This window comes from Suricata suricatta, chromosome 5 (genome assembly GCF_006229205.1).
Source record: "Suricata suricatta isolate VVHF042 chromosome 5, meerkat_22Aug2017_6uvM2_HiC, whole genome shotgun sequence".
Classification (NCBI taxonomy): domain Eukaryota; kingdom Metazoa; phylum Chordata; class Mammalia; order Carnivora; family Herpestidae; genus Suricata; species Suricata suricatta.
Genome location: NC_043704.1, coordinates 126,666,705 through 126,691,310, shown reverse-complemented (window position 1 = coordinate 126,691,310; position 24,606 = coordinate 126,666,705). Strand labels below are relative to the sequence as shown.

The 24,606-nt window shown below is 44.9% G+C and overlaps 1 protein-coding gene across 5 annotated transcripts in view; it reads left to right on the top strand.

Moving 5' to 3' along the window:
• TMEM108 (transmembrane protein 108) overlaps window positions 1-24,606 on the top strand; it is a 338,666-nt gene that overhangs the window by 304,884 nt on the left and 9,176 nt on the right. For all 5 annotated transcript variants that reach the window (XM_029940269.1, XM_029940268.1, XM_029940270.1 and 2 more), the window contains one exon: window positions 19,930-21,360. In XM_029940269.1, coding sequence (XP_029796129.1) covers window positions 19,930-21,360 — 1,431 coding nt within the window. The remainder of the gene's footprint in view (window positions 1-19,929; window positions 21,361-24,606) is intronic.

The following is a 24,606-nucleotide window of genomic DNA, read 5'->3' as shown; positions in this document are numbered from 1 at the left end:
CGCCGAGATGGCTTAGGGCTGGAAGCTATTCCTTCTCTTGCGCCACCCCGGTTCGGGATTTTGGCTACCCAGCAGTTATCTATGGAGTGGGTTTCTGTCTCCAAGGGCAGCTAAGCGTTCCATACCTCTTCCCCAGAGACAGCTCCATGAGCGCATTCCGACTCTGTCTCTTCCCTTTGTCTCCCGGGCGCCCCGCACTTGCGCCACGTTGGGCTGGGGATCTTACCTCCCCTGCCTGTTCCGGGCTGGCCCGTCCTCGGATCTCCCCCATTCGACCCCACTCACTCAGGTATCCTTGAGGTTCTATTCCTTCTGGAGTTTGTATTTTCTCCTTCCGCTCTCTCAGATGAACGTAATATCTTTCTCAGTTCGAAAAACGGTGCGGAGGGAGTTTACAGAGCTCCCTTCCTCTCCACCATCTTGGCTCCCCCAAATTGGCTTCTATACAACACCCAGTGCTCATCCCTACAAGTGCCCTCCTCAATGCCCTTCACCCTCTTCCCCTCTTCCCCACCCCTCCATCAACCCTCAGTTTGTTCTCAGTCTTTAAGAGTCTCATGGTTTGCCTCCATCCCTCTCTGTAACTTTTTTTCACCTTCCTCTCCCCCATGGTCCTCTGTTAAGTTTCTCAAGATTCACATATGAGTGAAAACATATAGTATCAGTCTTTCTCTGCCTGACTTACTTCACTTAGCATAATACCTTCCACTTCCATCCATGTTTCTACAAATGGCCAGATTTCATTCTTTCTCATTGCCATGTAATATTCCATTGTACATATAAACCACATCTTCTTTATCCATTTGTCAGTTGAAGGACATTTAGGATCTTTCCATGATTTGGCTATTATTGAAAGTGCTGCTGTAAACATTGGGGTACGTGTGCCCCTATGCACCAGCACTTCTGTATCCCTTGGGTAAATTCACAGCAGTGCTATTGCTGGGCCATAGAGGAGTTCTATTGTTAATTTTTTGAGGAACCTCCACATAGCTCTCCAGAGCTGCTGCACCATTTGCATTCCCACCAACCGTGTAAGAGAGTGCCCGTTTCTCCACATCCTCGCCAGCTTCTGTAGTCTCCTGATTTGTTCATTTTAGCCACTCTGACCTCCACCCGCCACCATGATGATGAGGTGGCTTCTCAGTGTGGTTATTTGTATTACCCTGATGATGAGTGACACTGAGCATCGTTTCATGTGTCTGTTGGCCATCTGGATGTCTTCTTTGGAAAAGTGTTTATTCATGTCTTTTGCCCATTTCTTCACTGAATTATTTGTTTTTTGGGTGTGGAGTTTGGTATGTTCTTTATCAACTTTGGATACTAGCTCTTTTATCCAGTATGTCATTTGCAACTATCTTTTCCCATTTCATTGGTTGCCTATCAGTTTTATTATTTCCTTTGCAGTGCAGAAGCTTTTTATCTTGATGAGGTCCTAATAGTTCATTTTTTTCTTTTGATTCCCCTTGCCTTTGGAGATGGGTCGAGTAACAAATTGATGTGACTACAGTCAAGGAGGTTGTTTCTTGCTTTTTCCTCTAGGGTTTTGAGGTTTCCTGTCTCACTTTGAGGTCCTTCATCCATTTTGAGTCTAGACCACTAGAAAGTGGTCTAGTTTCATTTTCTACTGCATGTTGCTGTCCAGTTTTCCTAGCTCCATTTGTTAAAGAGGCTCTCTTTTTTCCATTGGATCCTCTTTCCTGCTTTGTCAAAGAGTAGTTGGCCATACATTTGTGGGTCCAATTCTGGTCTTTTCCATTGGTCTGTGTGTCTGTTTTTGCCCCAATCCATACTGTCTTGATGATTACAGCTTTGTAGTAGAGGCTACAGTCTGGAATTGTGATGCCTCCCATTTTGGTTTTCTTCTTCCATAGTACTTTGGCTATTTGGGGTTTTTTGTGGTTCCATACAAATTTTAGGATTGTTTGTTCTAGCTCTGAGAAGAATGCTGATGCAATTTTGATTGGGATATAGATTGTTTTGGGTAGTATTGACATTTTAACAATATTTATTCTTCTGATCCATGAGCATGCAGTGTTTTTCCATTTCTTTGCATCTTCAATTTCCTTTATAAGTTTTCTATAGTTTTCATCGTACAGGTCTTTTACATCTTTGTAGGTTTATTCCTAGGTATTTTATGGATTTTGGTGCAGTTGTGAATGGGATCAGTTTCTTTCTCTTTCTGTTGCTTCATTATTGATTTTTTTTTAATTTTTAATTAAGTAGTTTCCATGCCCAACTTGGGGCTAGAACTTATGACCCTGAGATCAAGAGTCACATGGTCTACCAACTGAGCCAGCCTGATATGCTTCATTTTAAATGAGTACCCTCAGTAGTTTGTTTTTTCAACAAGAACATTTTTTTTCCTTGAAACATACTTCAGAATAAATTGTTCTAAAAGATATATATAAAACTTTCCATCTAAGAAACATTCCATCCATTCCATTATGCTATGGAAATACACAAAGAAATGTTTCCTCCCATCCTCCAAGGAGTTATGATTGAGCAGGAGGGCCTTGTGGTACAGCAACTGTCCCTGAAGCCAGACTGCCAAGATTCAAACCCCTTATATATATATATGTGTGTGTGTGTGTGTGTGTGTGTGTGTTGTGTATAAAAATTCCAATAATACACATTTTCTTCAAGTACACACAGGAGAACCCACATAAAAAGAGATATAAGAAATATTACAAATTTAAGAAAACTGAAATTATGTGCACCTAGGTGGCTCATTTGGTTAAGTGTCCAACTCTTGATTTCAGCTCAGGTCATGATCTCACATTTTATGAGATCAAGTCCTGTGGCCAGCTCTGCACTAACATGGCAGAGCATGTTTAGGATTCTCTCCATCTCCCGCTGCCTCTCCACTGTGCTCTTTTTCTCAAAATAAATAAATAAACTTAAAAAAATCATGCCAAGTATATATTTCAACCAAAATGATATGAAACTAAAGATCAACAATTTTTAAAAAGCTGGAAAATCTACACTGTAAATATTAAATATTTAATAGATAAATATTAACACACTACTGCACAAGCAGTGGACCAAATAAGAAATCAAAAGTCAAATCAAAATGTCTCAAAACAAAAGAAAAAGAAAACACAATATTCGAAAACCTATGGTATGCAGCAAAAGCAGATGTCAGAGTGAAATTTATGCTATAAATGCTTGTATCAAGGAAAAGAGTTTAAATAAATAACATTACAACACAAGGAACTAGAAAAAAGAATACAGGTGAAATTTAGTAGAGGAAATAAATAATAAAAAGAGAAATCAGAAATAAATAAAATAGAGGTCAGAATAAACAACGGAACACTGAAAACAATAACCAAGTTTTCCATAAAAATAAAAAAATTGGGAATGCTTTAACTACATTAATGAAGAAAAAAGAGAAGAGTCAAAAGCTAAAATGAGAAATGGAATAAAAAAACAATACAACAGATAATGACAGAAATACATAGTGATAACAGATTATCACATAAATATAACATAAAAATTATATACTAACAAATCAGGTAACTTAGGAAAAGAAAACAGATAATTCCTAGAAACGCCCAAGTTACCATCACCAAGTCATGAATTTTGAATCCATGAAATAGGAAATCTTCTAGACCAATAACAAGAATGAAAGTTGAATTAGCAATCAAAGATCTCCTAGCACAGAAAAGCCCAAGAGCACATGGTTTCATTGGTGAATTCTACCGAACATGTTTTTAAAATAATTGATGACAGTCTTTGTCAAAATCTTACCAAGAACCAAATAGAGGGAACACATTCAGAATCATTCCGTGAGGCCAATACTATCGTGATACCCAAAGCAGGATAGTAACAATACAAGAGCCAAAGAACCTAGTTTGTCTGATATAAGTATTGCTATTCTGGCTTTCTTTTGACATCCATATGCATGATAAATGTTTCTCTACCCCTCACTCTCAATCTACGGGTTTCTTTAGATCTAAAATTAGTCTCTAATTAGGCAGCATGTAGATGGGTCTTGTTTTCCTTCTTTCTTTTCTTTTCTTTATTACTTTCCTTTTTATCCATTCTGAAGCCCTGGATCTTTTGATTTGAGCAGTTAGTCCATTTATAGTCAAAGTAATTATTGATAGATATGTAATTTATTGCATTTTACTACTTGTTCTGTGGTTGTTTCTGCAGATTTTCTCTAATCCTTTCTTGTCCTTGGCACTTTTGGTCTCTCCTTTGCACTCAAAACTTCCCTTTAATATTTTTTGAAGGGCTGGTTTAGTGGTCATGAACTCCTTTAGTGTTTTTTTGTCTGGGAAACTCTTTATCTCTCTTTCTATTCTGAATGATAGCCTTACTGGATAGAGTATTCTTGGCTGCAGATTTTCCCCCTTCTGAACTTTGAAAATATGCCACTATCTTCTGGCTTGCCAAGTTTCTTTTTTTTTTTCCTTCCAAGTTTCTGTTGAGAAATTCCAGCTAGCCTTGTGGGTTTTCCTTTGTAAGTCAGGGACTTCTTTTGTCTTCTTGCTTTTAAGATTTTTCCTTTGTCACTGTACTTTGCAAATTTAATTATAATGTCACTTGACCTGCTTTTGTTGATTTTGTGAGAGTTCTCTGTGGTTTCTGGATCTGAATGTCTGTTTCCTTCCCCAGATTAGGGAAGTTTTCTGTTGTTATTTCTTGAAATTCATTTTCTGCCCCTTTTTCTCTCCTTTCTTCTGGGACTCCTATAATATGTGTGTTATTGTGTTTGATGGAGTCACTGAGTTCCCTAAGTCTATTCTCATGTTACATAATTCTTTTTCTCTTTCCTTTGGCTTCATTGTTTTCCATTAGTTTGTCTTCTAAGTCACTAATTCATTCCTCTGCTTCTTATAGCCTACTGTTCATTCATCAAGCCTGCTTCCAATCACATTTATTGCATTCTTCATCTGTGACTGATTCTTTTTTAACTCTTTTATCTCTGTGGTAAAGGTCTCACTGATGTCTTCTTTTCTGAAGCCCAGTGAGTATCTTTATGACTGTTGCTTTAAATTCTCCATCTGGCATGTTACTTATCTTTGTTCTGCTTAGATATCTAGCCATGAACCTTATTTTGTTCTTTCATTGGGGATAAATTCCTCCATCTTGACACTTTGTCTAAGTGTCTGCTGTCTGTGTGTTAGAAAAGTCAGTTCTGTCTCTTGTCCCCAATAGTAATGGCCTGATGAAGAAGAGATCTTGTAGTGCTCAGGATCTGGTGCCTCAGGGAATGTCCCTGGTGTGTGTTGCATGTGCTCCACTGTTGTATTTTGGCGGCTCTGTCCTTGAGGCCAGTTGTCTGCAGAGGCTCTTCCTGCCTACTGTGGGCAGTGTTTGGTGCCTGGCCTGAATGTGGCAAGCTTTTTCTCTAGGTGTCTCTGGTCAGCTTATGAAATGAGACCTGACACCAACTCCACCAGAACTGAGGCCCTATACAACTAACTCTCTGATTGGGAGACATAGTTGGGCATGGATTTGTGCAGGTCTTCTAGGGACAGGATCTGCCTTACTGAGGCATGCTTGACAAAGGCAAGCTTGACTGAGAAGGGCCGTTCTGCCAGAGCATGAGGTGTGAGGCTTGATATAAGCACATTAAGCAGCCAGTGTTGGTACTGTGCTACTTCCCACAGGTGGCTCTGCCTATTTATGTTGAGGGGCAGGGGAGGGAAAAGGGATGAGACAAGTCTAGGGTCCTCCTACTCGACTGCCATCTTCTCCTCCTCAAATTTGGGTGGCACAAATTTGTTTTTTAGTTTTTAATGTTTATTTTTGAGAAAGAGAAAGAGAGAGCATGCGAGCTCAGGGGAGGGCAGACAGAGAGGGAGACAGAGAGTCAGAAGCAGGCTCCAGACTCTGAGCTGTCAGCACAGAGCCTGATCCAGGGCTCAAACTCACAAACCACAAGATCATACCTGAGCCAAAGTCTGACACTTAACCGACTAAGCCATTCATGCACCCCAGGTGAGACTAATATTTTGAAATTGAATTTGAAAATACTTATCTCAGAGGGCTTCTAAGCTAATGAAAAGATGTCAGAAATACACAATGACAAAAATACAAATCTCACACATTATCATTTAGAGTGACAGTCACGGTTATGAGGACTAGAATCAGGAAGGCATGCACTGAGAGAAGGTGCCCAAAAGTGGTGAATCTTTAAGGGAATATTAAGTGAGATGGAAGGAAAATATGGTTAAGACACAAGATGTAATGGGTAATATATAAGCAAGACATAGGAAAGGAATGACAAGAGGGAGAATCATCATCCTCTTCTTTGTCAGCATTGATTGGATACTATATGTTGCACATATTGTTCCCAGAAAGCAGACTATGAGCTGCAAACTTGCATACAGGGTGTTTTTTGAGAGTGTACCCAGAATCAATACCTTTAGTAGAGTAAAGGAAGCAAGATTGGGCAGGGGAAGAAGTTGGCTGTGATGCAGTCACACCAGAGTCCTCAACCAACCTTATAGGGAACTCTGGAGCTGGAGTGGTCCTTTACAGTTCCCCCAGATTGAAGCAAGGAGATTAGTCCTTTTAACAGCGGGAATCAGTCATTGGATCCAAGTTTCCAAGGAAGGGGGTATATCCATAAACAAGGCAGCTAAGTCTTCAACTGAGAACAAGTCCCAAAGAGAAACTTAGCTGTGTGCCATAATGACCTCCTTATTGGAGGTGGAAGGAGGAATCTAGATGGCAGGCAATATTGTCCACTGCACCAACTTAGTAAAAAATCTTAAGAACCAATGAAAGAACATCATGGTGAACGAAAGCACCAGACAGAATCCCAACATAGTCAGCTTGCCTGGGAAATTGATATAAGGCCATACAACTAATGAGTGAATTTATACCTTGTCCTAGTGTCTGTTTTCTCCCCAGATCTCTCAAGAAACAGAAGAGGGAGGAGAAGGATAGAACTTAAGCACCCTTTATTACAAAGTGCCCTCTTCCTAGGTCTGTAGGACTTAGACAGTGTGTTCTAGATTTTAAAAGAAATTTGGATCACATGGGAGGGGGGAACACCACCTACCTATGTGCCTTAGTACCTGAGTTGTGGGAACTGTGGCCAGAGTAAGGAAAGAACAGCTAACCAAATTTGGGGCAAGGAACCACCTCCCCTTCTCTCCATGCCTAGGAGGTGGGAGCAGCTACCTTTGGCTACTGAGGAAGGTGTCTACCAAAGACAGCATTCCAGAGTTGGATTGTAATAGTGGTCCCCACATCTCCCTAGGCTCGGCCTGGGATTAGAATCTTTCAGGTATGTGCTTCAGTTCGATTCTGATCTTATTTTCTTTGGTCAAGTCAGAGGCAGGGTTTGAACTGTGGACTATGTGTTCATCTTGGCTTCCCCTTGAATGTGTGACTTTGAATAAATCTTTTAAAATCTCTGATATTTGGTTTCAGAGAATGAGACCCACCTCTTATAAAATATGAGTATTAACTGGGTTTGTAGGAGTAAAACTCCTGCAAACCTAATTTGATACTTAATAATTGTATGTTCTGATTCTGAACATTAGCACACTGTAAAATATAAAGTGCTAAAGTGTTTTCTACTCATGGATAAATTCTGAAAAAAATCCTATTCAGAATTTGCCAGAATTTTCTCTATCAATATGCATTTTAGTACCCATGATAGAGATGAAGTAATAGCAGCCATCCCCATGGCTGAGATCAGGAAGCCAGTTTGTCTAGAAAACACAGATCTATACTCAGCTTAGCCTTCAATAAATGTTTGTTGAATATATGAATGAAGAATGAATGATGGAATGGTAGTAAGGGAATTCAGATTTCTCCTCTTCCAGGAAGACTTCCTGGGTTCCTCTGGCTTTTGTGGTTTCTCTGCCAAGCTCGCATACATAAAATCTGTTACATCCCACATAGTCTTGAGTTACAGACCATCTTCCATTGTTCTCTCCTTGTTCTGTATGTGTTGTTCTTGTTTCCTCAGTTTGACATGCGCAAGACGATGTTATTAGTTTTGCCTCCTGAAGGCTACCTCTAAGTCCACGTTGAATTATTCAAGTACCTAAATCCTTAGATTTATACTCCAACAGAGAAGAATAAAGATTTGTTCTTTTCTCCCTGATAGGGTTTCATGATAACTGAGTAAGATAATATATAAAAATCACCTAGTAGAGTGCCTGGCACATAGTAGGTTCTCAGTAAGTGGAAATCTAAAATTAGTGAATGGTTATCAGTATCAGTATTGGAGAGGAGAGATGAGCAGGGAGCAAAGCTTGAACCCCCAAGCACGCACAGCCCGGAGGGCTGACTCAGAATTCAGTTGTGAAATCTAGCTCATTCCCAAAACCTAAATTATACCTTGGAGTATGGGCATTCTGCCTTGAAGTGGGAAATTAGGCAATTTCACAAGGATGCACAGCTGTGTTGCCTGAGGCAAACTGGAACAGGCAGTGAACCTTTGGCAACTGCTGAGAGCTGTACCAGACAGTGTGCAGCCAGCCCCGTCAGGGAACCAGGCGAGAATACCCAGCAGCCTTGCACGGGGCTAGTGGAGAAGCTGCCGGAGCTCCGGAGCAGGCGAGCCAGTGTGCCAGAGAGAGCAGACACCCTTCTTTGACGTCAGCCTCTCCACTCAGCCCACCCCCTGACCCCCAGACTTGCCGCTGTCCCTGCCAGCCTTCCATTCTCCTCTCGGTAAGCAGCAAGGTCTTTGTGAGGAGGAGTGGGTGCTGAGAGAGAATGCTTCAGACTGTCAGCAAGCCCAGAGGGTGTCAGGTCAGAAACCCCAAGGCTCTTTTTAGGTAAGTGATTCTCAGGCATGATCAGGGTAGAACTTTTTGCCTTTTCTTCTCCTTCTTGCTTTTCAGAATTTAAAGCTGAGGGTAGGCAGATACTAGTGAACTTGCCTCTCTGTGCAAGTCCCAGAACTATCTAAGGGGCTCCTCAGGAGTCCCAAAGATTATGCTCGTTGAGGAGCCCACTGGCCCAGAGCCCAAGCTGTGGGACTTCAGGCCCTGGAGGAGTCATTTTACTGGGTCCAGAGGAGCCAAGCATCTGGAGACTCCATGGGCTTCACAGGGCTGCCCTGTCAGCTGCCCTCGACAGTAAATCCCCTGTTTGTCCCGCTTCACTGCTCTCATCACAACCTGCCCAGAGGCACCTGGGTGGCTCCAGTGGTGTGTCTGACTTTGGCTCAGGTCATGATCTCACAGTTCATGGGTTCAAGCCCCGCATCTGACTCTGTTCTGACAGTGTGAAGCCTGCTTGGGATTCTCTCTCTTGCTCTCTCTCTCTCTCTCTCTCTCTCTCTCTCTCTCTCTCTCGCTCTCTCTCTGCCCTTCCCTGACTTGCACTTTCTCTTTCTCTCAAAAAAAATAAATATAAAGTTTTTTTAAAAACCTGACCAGAGCACATACTTTCAACCAGGAAGCCAAAGCTAAGACCTATCTCTGTAAAGCCCAAATCCTGGCGCTTTCATACAACCCTTTAGAACTTGGAAAGAAATGAAGACTTATTTGCGTTGGTAATTAGGAATGGAACGTGCAGCAGTGGACATGATTGCGGAAGAGGATCTCAGGAGGCTCCACCTCAGCCTCCTCCTGCCTCCCTCTGTGTTATGCGGTGTGTTCGTTTGAACTAGTTAATGTTAACCACCAAAACAAGCAAGGTAAAAGTGAGATAAATACACACATGCGCGCACGCACACACACACACTTTGTACGGCCACATCACAGGACTCACATTATTTACCGCTTCTTTTGTTGACATTGTCAACAAAGAAATAAACATTTATAAGTTTGTTGTAAGCATTCATCTGCGAATAACTCAAATGTATGAAATTAAGTATTCTTTTATTTCCACATTGTTCAGAAAACATTACTGTGTTCCTTGTATGAGTCAGACCGTGAGCTAAGTTCTGGGGCTCCAGATGCTCAAGAAGCTCATGGGCCCAGGGAGTGACCTGGATGTAGTAGAAACTAAAACAACAGTTGCCACCTGTTGAATGCCACTGCTGTGTGGAGCCCCTGTATCTCTCAGGCTCCGCTCCCACCTCTGAAAGCACCCTGGAATTAGGCATTATCATCCTTACTGCACAGCTGGGGAAAACAAAGCTTAACTAATTTGCTTGAGCTCACACAACCAGGAAGTTATAGAGCCAGAATTGATACTAAATACCATTGACCATCACCCCCACCCCCCTGCCCCACGAGGCTCATGCCTGCCTACCACAACCTTGAATGAGGGGCTCTGTAGAGAGAAGACACAATATGAATGGGAACAGAATGCCCTGGGAGCACTAGACAGGGAGCCATCATTTCTGACCAGAAATATTGAAGGGCCTTGATCTTGTTAAGACAAGTGGGTTTTTAGAAATTGATACATTATCACCTGGCAGGAAAGGAGTATGGGTAAAAATTTTGAATGATGTTGGAAGTATCCATATCCAACACCTTATATGGCTCCCATGGTTAAATAGTAAGGCAGTCTAGCACCATAGTAATGATAAATTAGCTTTGGTTTTCATGCAGCCTGCTTCCTGGGTCAAGAAAGTTGTGACTATTTATATTACTTGAGTGGCATTTACCCTGATCCCTCAGTTGGATTTTGAACAGATTTAAAAACTATGTGTTCAGACTTTTAGTCTCTCTGTTTCACCTCCAAACTCTACACTTTGGCTCTGAATGCAAATATTTAAAAAGCTGAGAATCAGAGGGAAAATAGATGTGGCAATTTTTTCCCCTCTCTTTCTCTAAGTAGGCTCCACAACATATCAGTAGCTAAGTATATCACAATCTACCCACTAAGGTAAGAAAGATCTGAGGAGCCAGAAGCTGCCAATAGGACAGGGTGGACTCGGTCCCCCTACCAAGTGTTCGATCTGCATGGCCCCTTCTGTGGACAAATGGTCTTGTACCAGATTGCTGGGAAAGTTGCCTGCAAAGCTCCCTTCAGCTGTGTCCCCCTGCAGGGACACATGGAACTTTTTAAAAATATTTTTTTTAATTTTAGAGTAGTTTTGAGCTTATAGAAAAGTTATAAGAAGAGAACAGAGAATTCCTATATATCCTGCACTGAGTTTTCTGTTAGTAACATCTTATGTTACTTTAGTACCTTTGTCACAATTAATGAAATGATACATTATTAATAATTGAAGTCCATGCTTTATTCACATTTTCTTCATTTTTCCCTAATGTTCTTTCCTGTCTCAGGACCCTATCCAGGATATCACATCACATTTGGTTGTCATGTCTCCTTAGGCACCTTTTGGCTATGATAATTTCTCAGACTTGCTTTTGATGACCTTGACGTTTTGAGGTGTCTCAATCAGACACTTTGTACAGTGTCCCTCAATTTAAATTTTTCGTGTGTTTTTCTTATCATTAGACTGGGGTTATAGGGGAAGGAAAACTATAGAGGTAAAGTGCCATGTTCATGTCAAGGGTACATACTGTTACCATGACTTTATCTCTCTTGATGTTAACCGTCATCTCCTGGCTGAGGTAGTATTGGTCAGGTTCTTCTCTACTGTAAAGCTGGAACATTTTTTATTAGCCATTTCCTTTTAGTTTGGGAGAGTACAAGCCAGTCAGGGCTGTTATTTGTATTCTTTCCCATGATGTGGGTGATATGTTCCCTGAATATTAATGATCCTGCTATTTTATTAGATGCTGAATTGACCTTTTCATCCATCTAATTCTGACTCTTATTTTTGTTTGTTTGAGAAAAGTCTTGGAGAGAACGTCTTTGGTGCATGGGTTTATGCCCCTGTCTTGGCTGATTTTCTTCCCTTCTAAAATTGCAGCTCCTCAAAGGAAATGGTCATATTTTCCAATCTATGGCCACCATACACTAGCCTCCAGCTATATTCCATCTGTCCCCCCAGGCCACACAGTGCATGGTGAACCAGGAAGATCCATGGCACTCCTAGGCTTCCATGTTCCTGTCTTCCTTTGGGAGAACTGGTAGCCTAAATTGCAGAAATCATGATGCTATAGAAAAAAACCAGAATTGAGATGTTTCTCTTTCCTTGAGTCTGAGCAAGAAGAGAGGAGGAACCCAAGTCAAATCAGCATGTCAAGTTCCTGCACTTAAAAGACAAACAAAAAAATAACTCTGATGCTTAAGCTGGAATTTATCACTGAAAGAGCTTTAAGTTCACTTATAGATAAGTAGTATTCCAGTCACTGTTGCTGCCTTACCAACCACCCCAAAATTTAGTGGCTTAAAACAAAAGTAGTAATTTGCTTTGCTCATAAATGAACGGTTTGGGCAGGGATCACTTGTCTCTGCTCCATCAAGATTTAGCTAGGGTGGCTTGTCTGGAGCTGGGAAATTGACCTTCAAGATGGCTCATTCCCATGGATGGCAAGTTGGTGCCCATTGCTATCTCGAAAGTTCCACTGGGACTGAGGTCCAGGGGCCTCAGTTCCTGTCCAGGTGGGCTCTTCAGTGGACTACTCAGGCTTTCCTATAGCATGGTGGCTGGCTTCTAAGAGTAAGCATCCAAGAATAAGAACTAGGACAAAGCCGTACCACCTTCTATGACTGAGCCTCAGAAGTCATGTGGCTTCGTGTCAGCCACAGTCACAGCCCCACCCAGATTCAAGGGGAGAGTACATAGACCTTGCCTCTCCACTAGGAGTGCCAAGTCACATTTAAGAAGAGTGGAGGGGGTTGGGATGTATTGTGGTGATTATTTTTGGAAAATACAAACTACTACAGCTGAGTAGTGAGTGATCGAGGTTTCTTATCCTTCAATAAACATTCATTGTAGCCACAGTGCTACACTAGATATGGAGATATAATATTGAACCAGACACAGTCTCTACCTTCTGGCAGCTTACAATTCTGACACACAAACAGATAAGATGCTGGCCATTTCCATTCAAAGAGATAGGGGCTAGAATAGGTTTGGCTTAGAGGTTAAGGAACCAAGGAGGGATGCCTAAAAAGTCTTCAAGACCAAGGAGGAGTCCTAGGTGGAAAATGTTTGTCCTAAGAGGAGCTGAATGACAAAGGCAAAAAAGCTAAAGCTGAAGGTAAAAGGCAGCATAGTTGTCCTAACTGTCACTACCTTTGGGGAAAGTTGTATTTTTTTTTTGTTGTAGTCATCATAGTTGTTACTATTGTTGTATCATTGCCTATCTTTATAAAATGTGCTTCTGCTCATGTAGGATATTTTCCTGGGCCAAAAATCTCTCAGTTTCTAGGATATCAAGCAGCCAAGATCAGAGAACCTACATTTAAATCCTGGTACTTCTACATGGTAGCTGTTTTGCCCTCAGACAAATGACTTGACCGTATGGAGATGGTCATGGAGATGCTAGGAGGCCCTGGACTGCAAATTCTTGCCTGTTTCCTGTTCCTAAGAGAGAATCAGTGCTGTGTGTGCACATACCTGTGTGTGTTCATATATGAATATATTGATTTATTAGGAAGCTGTGTTATGTCAGCTTCCCAGAGCTGTAGCACAAGGACATTTCATGCTGGCCGGAGGCCACGGAATGGCTACTACCTGGAAGGAGGGCACCAGCAAAAATTTGGACCCTAAACTCCCTGGTTTCATCAGGAAACCAAGGTCATAAGCATATGTTACCTCTTAAGAACATTTGTCCACCACACCCTAATGGCAATGATGCATGTTTATTTCTTAGGGAAATCATGGTCTGAGAAATGAGGAGTTGGTGTCTGATCCTTAAAATAAAAGGGAACATTGAAGTTCAGAGGATGGAACACACTAGACTATCAGGACCAGTGATTTAAAGAGAGCATTATGGGTGCAGGTGACTCAGTTGGTTGAGTGTCCAACTCTTGATTTCGGCTCAGGTCCTGATCCCAGGGTCATAAGATCAAGCCCCACATCGGGCTCTGCACTAAGCATGAAGCCTTCATAAGATTGTCTGTCTCTAACATTAAAAAAAAAAATTTTTTTTTTAAGGAAAAAAAAAGGGTGCCTGGGTGGCTCAGTAGGTTAAGTGTCTTACTTCAACTCAGGTCATGATCTTGCAGTTCATGAGTTCAAGTCCCGTGTCAGGCTCTGTGCTGACAACTCTGAACCTGGAGCCTGCTTTGGATTCTGTGTCTCCCTCTCTCTCTGCTCTTGCTCTGTCTCTCTCTCTCTCTCTCAAAAATAAATAAACATTAAAAAATTTTTTAAGTATTCTCTCTATCCCTCTGCCCCCTCCCCTGCTTTCTTTCTCTCTCTAAAACAAAAAATAAAAATCTTTAAGTATTTTTAAATTTCTTAATTATTTTCAACAAAATTTTTTAAAAGCCTCCTCATCTATGAAGTGAAGAAGGAGTTAGTTACCAGAGAGTCCTAACATCCTTTCCTGCTCAAAGGTAATAATCTTGGAATGAGAAAAGCCCCTTTCCTAGCAAGATGGTATGTTCCTGCCCATGCTGAGAACAGAAGTCTCTGATGATCAGACTTGATATGCTGTGAATACTCTTTCCTTTTGTTGTCAAAACATCAGATGCGGAAGCTAAATTCCTAAGTGTTCAGTTATTCACTGCTGCAAAACAAACTACCCCAAAACAATGACTTAATCATTTAGTTTGTTCCCAAATGTTAGAGTTGACTGAGCTCAGTAAGGCAGCTCTCACTTGGAGTGTCTTGTGTGGCTGCCACCCAGCAGTGGCCGGTACCGCAGCTGTCTCTCGGCTTCTCGCTCCTGTCTGATGCCTGGCTGGGGCGGGGACAGCTGGGCCCCTTAGGCCTTCCTCTCACTCTCCACGAAGCCTCTCCCACGGTGGCCTGGAGGCCACTAGGCATTATATGGGGCCAAAGACCCCCGAGAGAAACCTGCAGAATCTGTGTGACCTTCTTTTCCTCACGAATGTCACAAAGGCCTACCTAGGACCAAGGGGAGAGGAAACTGACCCTACCTCTTGGTGAGTGTGGTGTCCTTGAACTTCCAGAAGATGGCTAAGCTGCCATCTTGCTTGATGATAGAGGTGGCTCAGAAGACTTCTTAGACTCCTGATTCTGTGATTCTGTCACAGGGTTTAGAGCAATGGGGAAAATGTCTGGCAGTAGAAATCTAGTTTAATGGGGAGGGAAGTTCTATGTAGACAATGAAGACATTTAAAATTACAAGGAAAATGAGATAGAATTGCTTATATGTGGAAGGGAAAATTTTTCTATGTCACAAATATGTCGTGTATGTGTGTGTATAAGCAATTTTAAAGATAAAAATTAAACAGTGATATACATGATATGTCAGGATTGGAGAAGAGCTGAATTAAGGCAAGGATTTCCAGCCCTTTTATAATACTACAAGTTTCCCCACTTACTTACAGGATAAAGTTAATTGACCATCTTATTAAAAAGAACATCAAATGTGTCACATAGAGCCTTGAAAGAAAACAAGTAAGAGGGAAGAAAAGCCAAAAGACCAATAATAGAAAATCAGTTCCCAAGATTGTGGATTACTGCTTTTGACTGTGCAGAGCAGCCTGATGGATGGGGGAAGGTGTGGTGCCAAGAAGACCCCTGAGTGAAAGTGTTGAGGAGTGTAGACTCTGAAGCCGAGGTGCCAGGTCAAATCACAGCTCACCATTCCCCAGCTGTGTGACGGGAGACAGGTTCCTGTACCTCTCTGTGCGGCTTTTTCCCCCTTGCAGCAGTGAGCTAATAATAGTGCCTGTCCACCATGTCATTACGAGAATTAAATATATCCAGGGAGGCTTAGCCCTTCAAGCAGTGCATAGTACAGAGGAAGCACCTCAGTACATTTAATTAGCCATTTCTCTCTTCACCATCTCCCTCCTTGCCTTTGCCAGATGCAAATATATGCACCGTGGGCAGCCAAATAAACAGAAGAGAGAGGACCTTTCCTTTCCTTGGGTCCTGAGATCATGTATGCCCTGGACTTTCTAGGTAGGAGGAGGCCTTCCTGTGACATCTGGTCACCCGTCAGTCTGTGAATTTCCACTCCCCACATTTGTCCTTATTCCAAGATGCTTTAAAAATCAGTTCCACATTTAAAGCATGTCAAGCTAGATTTTAGTTTTAGTCTCTCTCACATATTTGGAATTAGAGCCTCCAGAGGCTATTATGCAAATCTATGCAAATGATATTCAAAGAGGCGGTAGCCCCAGATTGTGGAGAGAGGAGTGAGCAGGCCAACACAAAGGGACTTGAATGAAAATTTGCATCTGTTAGGGGAGCCCCAGGTTGAGGGCCTTGCACAGTTATTGTGACAGAGCGTGCAGCCCTCCCATTCAGTTATTAACCTTTTATGCCAAGGAGGAGAGGTAAGTCACGTCTTATTTCCTTAGTGAAGGTAACAGTGGAGGTGGAAGAAGGTGTTTGGGCAGTGCAACATTGTAGCAATTTTATGACACAGATGAAAGTTGCTTTGAAATAATGGCTGTGGTCTAGGCTGTGTCCCAACCTGCTGTGCGTTCTTGGACAAGTCACTTTGCTCCTTCCATTGCCTCTTCTGTGAAATGAAGGAATTTGTGTCTAGGCACCCCCGCTCACTGTGACAGCTAAAAATGTCATCCTCCAAATGAAAACTCAGCGCACCCAGGATGGCAGTATCCATTCATTGTACCAAACAAAGGTTTACTCTAAAATCTAAAGAAAGGCCTGAGAGGTAATTTAACAATCCTCAGAGAGAGAAAAATAACCTCACAGGATGCTGATAACTTTAAAAAAAAAAAAAAAAGCAACAAAGGCAAATGTTTACTTACACTGGCTTAGGGCAAGAAGGATAGTAGTCATTTACTTCCCAGCGGGGGGATCTTAGCCCCTGGAATGCTACTGGTGGGAAAGTCAGGAGCATTTCTTTCCCTGCCACCCCCCCCCACCCCCGCCCCAGTCTATTAAAGACTACGATGTGTTAGCCCCTCTGCCTCTAGAGTCTGCACAAGTTCTTTTGGAGGCCAGGGCGGCTCCTCTTCCATGCCTAGGCCTCTCACTGTGATCATCCAGGGTCTCTGAAAGCTTTGCACTGCCGTTGGTGCTGCTGCCAAGACTGCCGTGTCCTTGGTCTCTGGTTTCTGATTGTCTCCAACACATCTGGTGTTCTACCCCAGGAATCCTCTGGGCCCTTAATTTTAACTCCAGCTGTCATGCCAGCCACCAGCTGGGCACGGGCATGCCCTGACAGCCCCTCTGCCTAGGGCTTCTCGAACTCAGCCACATGGGCTGTGGGCCTCATGCAGGAGTGAGGCAGTACAGAGGGATGAGCACCTGGGAAGCAGCCATGGGCCAGTGGAGATGAGAGCCGCTGGGTAAGTGAGTGCTCTTCTCACAGTTTGAGGTACAGTCTACTCAGCCCCTCAGAGGTCCCCAGGAAATAGGAGTTGCTCCCCATGATCACTCATAACCAGCCCTCAGATTGATTTCCTGTATTTGACTCATCTCAGACCCCCATGGTTGTCCCCTTGGATCACTTCCCAAAACAAACTACTTTCACACAGGCCCTGGTCTCTCCCCTTCCCTTTTCTGAGGGATCTGTAATGGAAGACACCTGTCTTAGCTTAGACTACCATAACAGTATGACAGGCTGAGGGCTTAAACAACAGAGATTCATTTTCTCCCAGTTCTAGAGCCTGGAAGACCAGGATCAGGGTACTGACTGGATTAGTTTCTGATAAGACCTCTCCCTCTGACTTGAAGATGGCCACCTTCTCACCATGTCCTCACCTGGCCTTTCCTCTGTGCACAAGCATCTCTGTATCACTCTGTCTTAATCTCCTCCTACAAACACACCAGTCAGGTTGGATTAGGGACCACCCCTAATGGCCTCATTTAACTTCAAAACCTCTTTAAAAAGCCCTGTCACCAAATACAGTGACATTCGGAGGCCCTAGGGATTAGAGCTTCAATCTATGAATTTGGGGGAAACAATTCAATCTTTAACACTTATGTGGAACCAAGGAATTCATGAGTAAAACAGAGGCTTATAAGGGAATATCCATCAAAACCTCAGAGGTCCAGCCATCCAGCTGTAGGAACAGATTGTCGCTGTGGTGTTTGGCTGCAAAAGAGGAGTTGGATTAACCCTGAACCAGTCCGAGCACTGTGGTACAGCAGCTTCCTGTCAGCTTCTTTCTCCTCCCGCGGCATTGGCGGTGGCTGACCAGGAACAGCAGCCGTCTTAGACACGGCTCAGCTGCATATACTGTGGCCTCTGTGGGACTTTGAACATGTTAGTTAATCTACCTGAGATCTCAATTTCCTACCCTGTTGCATGGTTGTGAGGATTAAGTCGAGCGTGAAAGACTGGGCCAGAGCAGGTGCTCAGTAAACAGCTTTTAGGATGGACTTGAATAAACAGAGCTTACTGTTGATACTTGGTTTAGATCACCAGTGAAAGTTTAGGAAAAAAATAGGTCATGTAGGGCAAACTATTGGTCCTAGAGACTGTATATGCTACAGTCTGTTCAACCTATAGTCCCTTGGCCTCCTTCCACCCACTAATTTAGAAGTGCAAGGTGAGGGGAGCTGGTCCACACTCAGACTCCTCCCCACATGTAAGTCAAAAGTAGTCTCAGTGGTGATCCTGGGCCGCATTTCAAAGGAATGTCAGGAGATGATCTCCCCTTCTCTGTTTCTGAAAGCTCACCGGGGCCCCTGTCTTCCGTCCCACACATGCAGAAATCACTGCCCAGGCTCCTGCTTAGACCATTCATCTTGCATGAATCTGGTGGGGTGTGGCAGCTCCCAGAGAGTACCAGAGAGCGACAGATCCCCACCATTGTCTGGGTGGCCAGCAGAGCTGCAGGAAGGGCATGGGAGTAACCAGGAAGGGGTTCAGAAGAACAAGGAGTTCACAGGTCAGAATCAGACCTTAGAAGTCTGTCCAGCCACGCCTCAGCAGTGGAGACCAATTCTTCTCAATCCATGTATTCTATTGGGGTGGCCAGTCATCCAGTTCATAATCTGAACAGACTCTATGTCTCTTATTTATATGAGTTATGTTATTTGTAAAATGTGGCACGTGCTATTGTGATTCATAAAATCCACATATATTTTAGAAGTATTTTTAAATTTATATGTTTTTGTCCTTGGGCATTTTCTCAATGAGCCAAAAGCATACACACTGATCATCATGCAAAATTCATGATTTTCTTTTAATGCTCAAAAGAGGCCCTCCTACTCAAAAGGCTGGGCATCACAAGTGATTTTCCACAAAGAGTTCAGCCACATGAGTATTAATGTTAACATTAATGACAACCGTAAAACCAGCTGCATAGAGTGCATCGTCTCTTCCACGCTCTCTGCTAAGTGCTGCATGGGCACCAGATCTGGTCACCCTCTGGACCCCTGTCCCCCTCTGCCTGTCACTTTTCTGTGGCCCAGAGATATCTCTGCCTTGTTTTAGGATTGTTTGTGGATTTGTTTGAGCTCACCCAGGGCCAGAGAATGTCCTGTTCAATTTTTGTCCTCCAAGGTCAAGGAGAGAGTAGAATCCCTCCTTACTTGTCTGGTGATTGGGCCTGAATAAAGAGAGATCTGATCATTTGTGTCTTTGTCCAGTCCATAAATAGAAGATTCAGAGTTGGGCAGCTCTGCTCACGTAAGAGTCCCACATATGACTCGGGCTGGCTCACACAGAGCTGCCAGCTTCCCTTTCATCACCCTGGCCTTGACAACCCCTGGCTGCAGAGGGGTAGCAGACACTCAGAGGCCACAGCCTTCTTCCCACACCCAGCCCAGCCTGTTCTCAGAAGCTGCTCTTGGGCAGAGGGCTGGTGTCGTTTCACAGGCATTCAGCAAAGGATGGTCCTGGCCAGCTTAGCTGCCTCTTTCCAGCAGTGCTGGGTAGCACCTACCTAGCAGACCTGCCCAGCTCCACATGATCCTGAATCTGATGAGGGTCAGGACGGCAGTGTGGACCTCTGAGATGCTCCCGATGTTTCCTTTGAGTTCCCAGAGCTTTATAGATTCCTGGGTAAGGAAGGTCCAGACTCTGGCTCCTCCCCCGGCCTCTCACCTCTTCTCTCTGTCTTCCTCTCAAGGCTTCCTCCTGATCTTGGCACTGACCGAAGCACTGGTACTTGCCACCCAGGAACCGTCTCCCAGAGAATCTCTTCAGGTCCTCCCTTCAGGCACCACCCCAGGCACCATGGTGACAGCATCCCTCAGCTCTACCAGACACTCATCCATGGCAACTGCCCCCACTTCTGTGGTGACACTGGCCCCCCATCCTGATGGACCCTCCTCACAGGCTGCAGCTCCCATGGCAATGACAGCGCCCCATCCAGATGGACACCCTCCTACAAACACCATCTCCACCATCATGGCGACAGCAACCATCCCACATTCTGAAGGGACCCAGCCCACAGGGCTCCTTCCTGCTGCCATGGCAACCACATCTTCCCACTCAGAGGGCCGCCCTCAGGGGGAGGCTGCACCCACCATCCTGCTGACAAAGCCACCAGGAGCCACCAGCCGTCCCACCACAGCACCCACCCGGGCTACCACGCGAAGGCCTCCCAGGCCCCCAGGCTCTTCCCGAAAGGGGGCCGGCAGCTCATCACGCTCTGTCCCGCCTGCGCCCGGTGGCCACTCTGGGAGGAAGGAAGGCCAGCGGGGACGAAATCAGAGCTCCACACATCTGGGGCAGAAGCGGCCCCTGGGGAAAATCTTTCAGATCTACAAAGGCAACTTTACAGGGTCTGTAGAGCCTGACCCCTCCACACTCACCCCCAGGAACCCACTCTGGGGCTCTTCTTCCTCGCCACAGCCCCAGACGGGGGTCACAACCATGGCGCCCAGCAGGACCTCATGGGCACCACCCACCACCCCCCTTGTACCTGCAGAGGACAAGCCAGGCCTTAGCAGAGTAGACCAGGGGGGTGGTTCCACTTTCACCAGCCAAGGAGGGGAGCCAGACGCCACTGTAGCCTCAGGTCCCCCTGCCAGTCTACAACCTGCCCCAGTGCCTTCTCAGCGCCCCCGCGGTGACCCACAGGATGGCCCCAGCCACAGTGACTCCTGGCTTACTGTCACCCCTGGCACCAACAGACCTCCATCAGCCAGCTCTGGGGTCTTCTTCACAGCCACCGCGGGGCCCACCCAGGCTGCCTTCAATGCCAGTGTCTCAGCCCCTTCCAAGGGGATTCCTCAGGGAACATCCTCAACCTCGCAGGCCCCAGCCCACCCCACCGGGGGCTCAGAAAGCACTGTTTCCCAAGCCAAGGAGGAGGCTACAGCCACCCCCACCATGACCAACAGGGTGCCCAGTCCTCTCTCCACAGTGGTGTCCACGGCCACAGGAAACTTCCTCAACCGCCTGGTTCCCGCTGGGACCTGGAAGCCTGGAACAGCAGGGAATATCTCCCATGTGGCCGAAGGAGACAAACCCCAGCACAGAGCCACCATCTGCCTGAGCAAGATGGATATCGCCTGGGTAATCCTAGCCATCAGCGTGCCCATCTCCTCCTGCTGTAAGTGCCTTACCCGCTCCCTGCTCCGCCCTTCCTCCCCGCTCTCCCTCTACCACAGCAACTTGTCCATCCCCAGAGTTCCTTTGCCCCAGAGCTGGACAGTCCCCATCAAGTAGGCTGCAAAACTTCCCAGAATTATAGGAAACCAGGTGGCAGGACAAGAATCATGGCTCAGCTGCCCGCTGATCACAAAGACACACAGCTCCCAGGAGGTGGGGAGAACCTTCCAAGTAGTTTAGTCCGGCTCTGCATTTTTTTAGGAAGAAACATCAAGCGAGAGAGGTGCCATGGCTCCTCTCAAAGTTAAGTGAGAGACAGTCCTGGGATGGGACTGTCTTCCTGCCCAGTGTTCTTGTCATGACACCACCCTGCCACATCCACCCTGAAGGGCAGCCTGCCAATGGCTGGAGTGACATGGCACCAAGGCGCCATAGGTAAACACTGGCACTTCTAAATGTACGACCTCCAAGTAGCAGAGCCTTTGCCTTCCTCCCCCTTTCACATCCATCCTTCTGCCTGTCTTTCCGCCCCTCCCTCATCTCTTCTCCTCCTGCTCTCTCCTTCTCCACAGAAGAAGAGATGAAGCTTTGATCTTGCAGGAATTTCTATCAGCCATGGCAAAAGCAGTTCCTATAGCTAAATTGAGGCTTGGGAGTTTCATGTGATTTTAGCTATTCTCTGTTTCCTCCCTGGTTTTATTTGTTCGTGGGAGGTGTGAGGGGGTTACAATGTGGACCTCATCATTGCTTCCACTGATACTGGTGGAGAAGGGCTCTCCCCAGGCCACCAGCATCTCCTTGTTGCTTCCTGGTCACTCCTTTAATGAGAATCCGGGAGACCTTCTCCCATAGAGAACCTAACAGAATTACTCAGAACCTTAGGGCTTCCTTTTATGTCTTCATCATGTATTTGATCCCAAATTCTTAGAGTTTCTCTGATAACATCACAAGAATACTCACTGATCTTAGCTTCAGCTCACTTCTAATGGTTATCAATCATCTGTCCTCCTCCTGAGCCCCTCCAGGGGTGAGAAACGCCCTGTGCTCCTCATTCATTGGACAGCCCATTATCCTATGACCCGCCCCGGGTTGTTACCCAGCTCTCTTGGGAGCCTAACATTTGCCTCTTTGTAATTTTTATTCTGTGGTGCTAAGCCATGTCCTCTGAAACCACACAAAACCAGTCCATCTACCAACCCATGAAACATTTGAAATGGCACTCAAGGGCAGCCTTTCTTTTTCCAAGTTGCTCATTCCTGTTCATTCAAGTCTCTTTATAGGGATAAATTGCCCTGGCCCTTCCCCCTTGTCTGCCACTCTGGATGGCCACCAGTTTATCCCTGCTCTCCTAGAAGGGAGTGTAGCATTGCACATGCCCAGCCGTGGCTGAGGAGAGCAGATGGTGGTTCCTTTGTTCTGGACATTTTGGTCCCATTCAGGAAGCCAACACTGGCGTCGGCTCTGCTGGTGGTACTGTCACATCACACCATGGGCTCACCCTGATCCCAAGAGGAATGAAGCCCCAGAATCTTTCCGCAGAGGCTCCTAAGCCACTTTCCCAGCCTTTCTTCATGCTGTGGGTCATTTGAACATTAGTACAGGGGGTGTATGCCTTTAACATGACATAATTTCTGCTTGGCATTGTACCAATAAGATCTTTCTAAATCTAGATTCTGGATTCTTTCCAGAAGCCACCTCTCTCAGCTTTTTGTTTCCTTCTAGTTGGTAAGCAAAGCGAACTTTCCATATCAAAAGTGGGTGGCCTGCTTCTGCTCAAGGACCCAATCAGGAAAAGTGAAAATGTTTGCAGATTGCATATTTTATTCTTTCATTAACTGGCTTTATTGTCTTTCATTGAAACACACATGAATCCTTAAAATTGATTACCCACTTCTAAAACAGAAGAATGATAATAAAATGTAGGACTATTAGCCAATAAATTATTTAAAATGGTCATATTTGAGAAGGAACCACATTAGAGACAGTTTTCTGATTTTCTATTCTCTACATGTCTCTAGAAGCTTTAGTTTACAAAGTGAGTTCCCATTATTTTTAATAATTCCATCCTTGGGACACGTAGGTGGCTCAGTCGATTAAGTGCTCAACTGCAGCTCAGGTCATGGTCTCACAGTTTGTGAATTCGAGCCCCGCATCAGGCGCTCTGCTGTCAGCGCTGAGCCCACTTCAGATACTCTGTCTCCTCTCTCTTTCTGCCCCTCCTGTGCTCATGCTCGCTCGCTCTCTCAGAAATAAATGACTATGTTTCAAACATCTTTCTATCCTTAAAACAGACTAGCCAGAGGAATAAAAAACAAACACGCTATGCAAGGAACACACTTTACAGGTAGAGAATAAGCCGCCAGATGAAGTGACTTGCCCAGGGTCCCAACTCACATGTAAGTCAGCCCAGATCCGATGGTAGAATCTGTTTGATGCAACACAATATTTCCCAAGTGCCCATTGTGCGACAGGCACTATGCCAAGCATTAGAGAACTGAAGTGCGTGATGTGGCTCCCTCCCCCAACTCCCAGAGCCCTCTCTGAGACTGAGAAACGCTTTGTCTCCTGAGCCATGCCAGAGACAGCCACACAGGCTGGGTTTCAGATGTGCTGAGAACCGAAACTGGTTGGAGCCAGGCCACATTTGGCTGGAGCAGGGGAGCCGTGTGGCTCTTGAGTTGGTCTCTGCTGCCACCATCAGGATGCAAAGAGCTCGCTCCCTCCTGCTGGAACCCTCTGGGCCTGGCACTGAACTGGTCCTCCCACACTGCCATCAGCGCTCTGGGTTTTCATCAGGAGGTCAGCTTTGTGGCTCTGCCAGGCTCCATGGCGTCTGCTACACATGCGGCATCTGCTCTCGGGAATGTCTTCACTCTGCTTCCCTGAAAAAGATGAGAGACTTTATGGAGGGTGAGAACAGAAAACGGGCCAGCAGCAGGTGTTTTCCATGCCAATCTAAGTTGAGCCTGGCTGGAGCAGAGAAGCCACTCTCTCTGACCCCAGATAGATGAGGGTCCACATGCACCTCACCCCAGAGCATTCTGGCTTTTTGCAGACATACGGTTAATGCCATCGGTGCAGTGTTCAGCAAGATAATATATCCCGTGGTCACACGGTTCTTGGCTATATTCATTATTCTGTATTAGTCCAATCCGAATGTATATGTATGTATCTCTTATAGGCCTCAAATGACTTGGTAGTTATTACATGAGACATGGGTCAAAGTTACTCTTCCCATGAAAAGAGT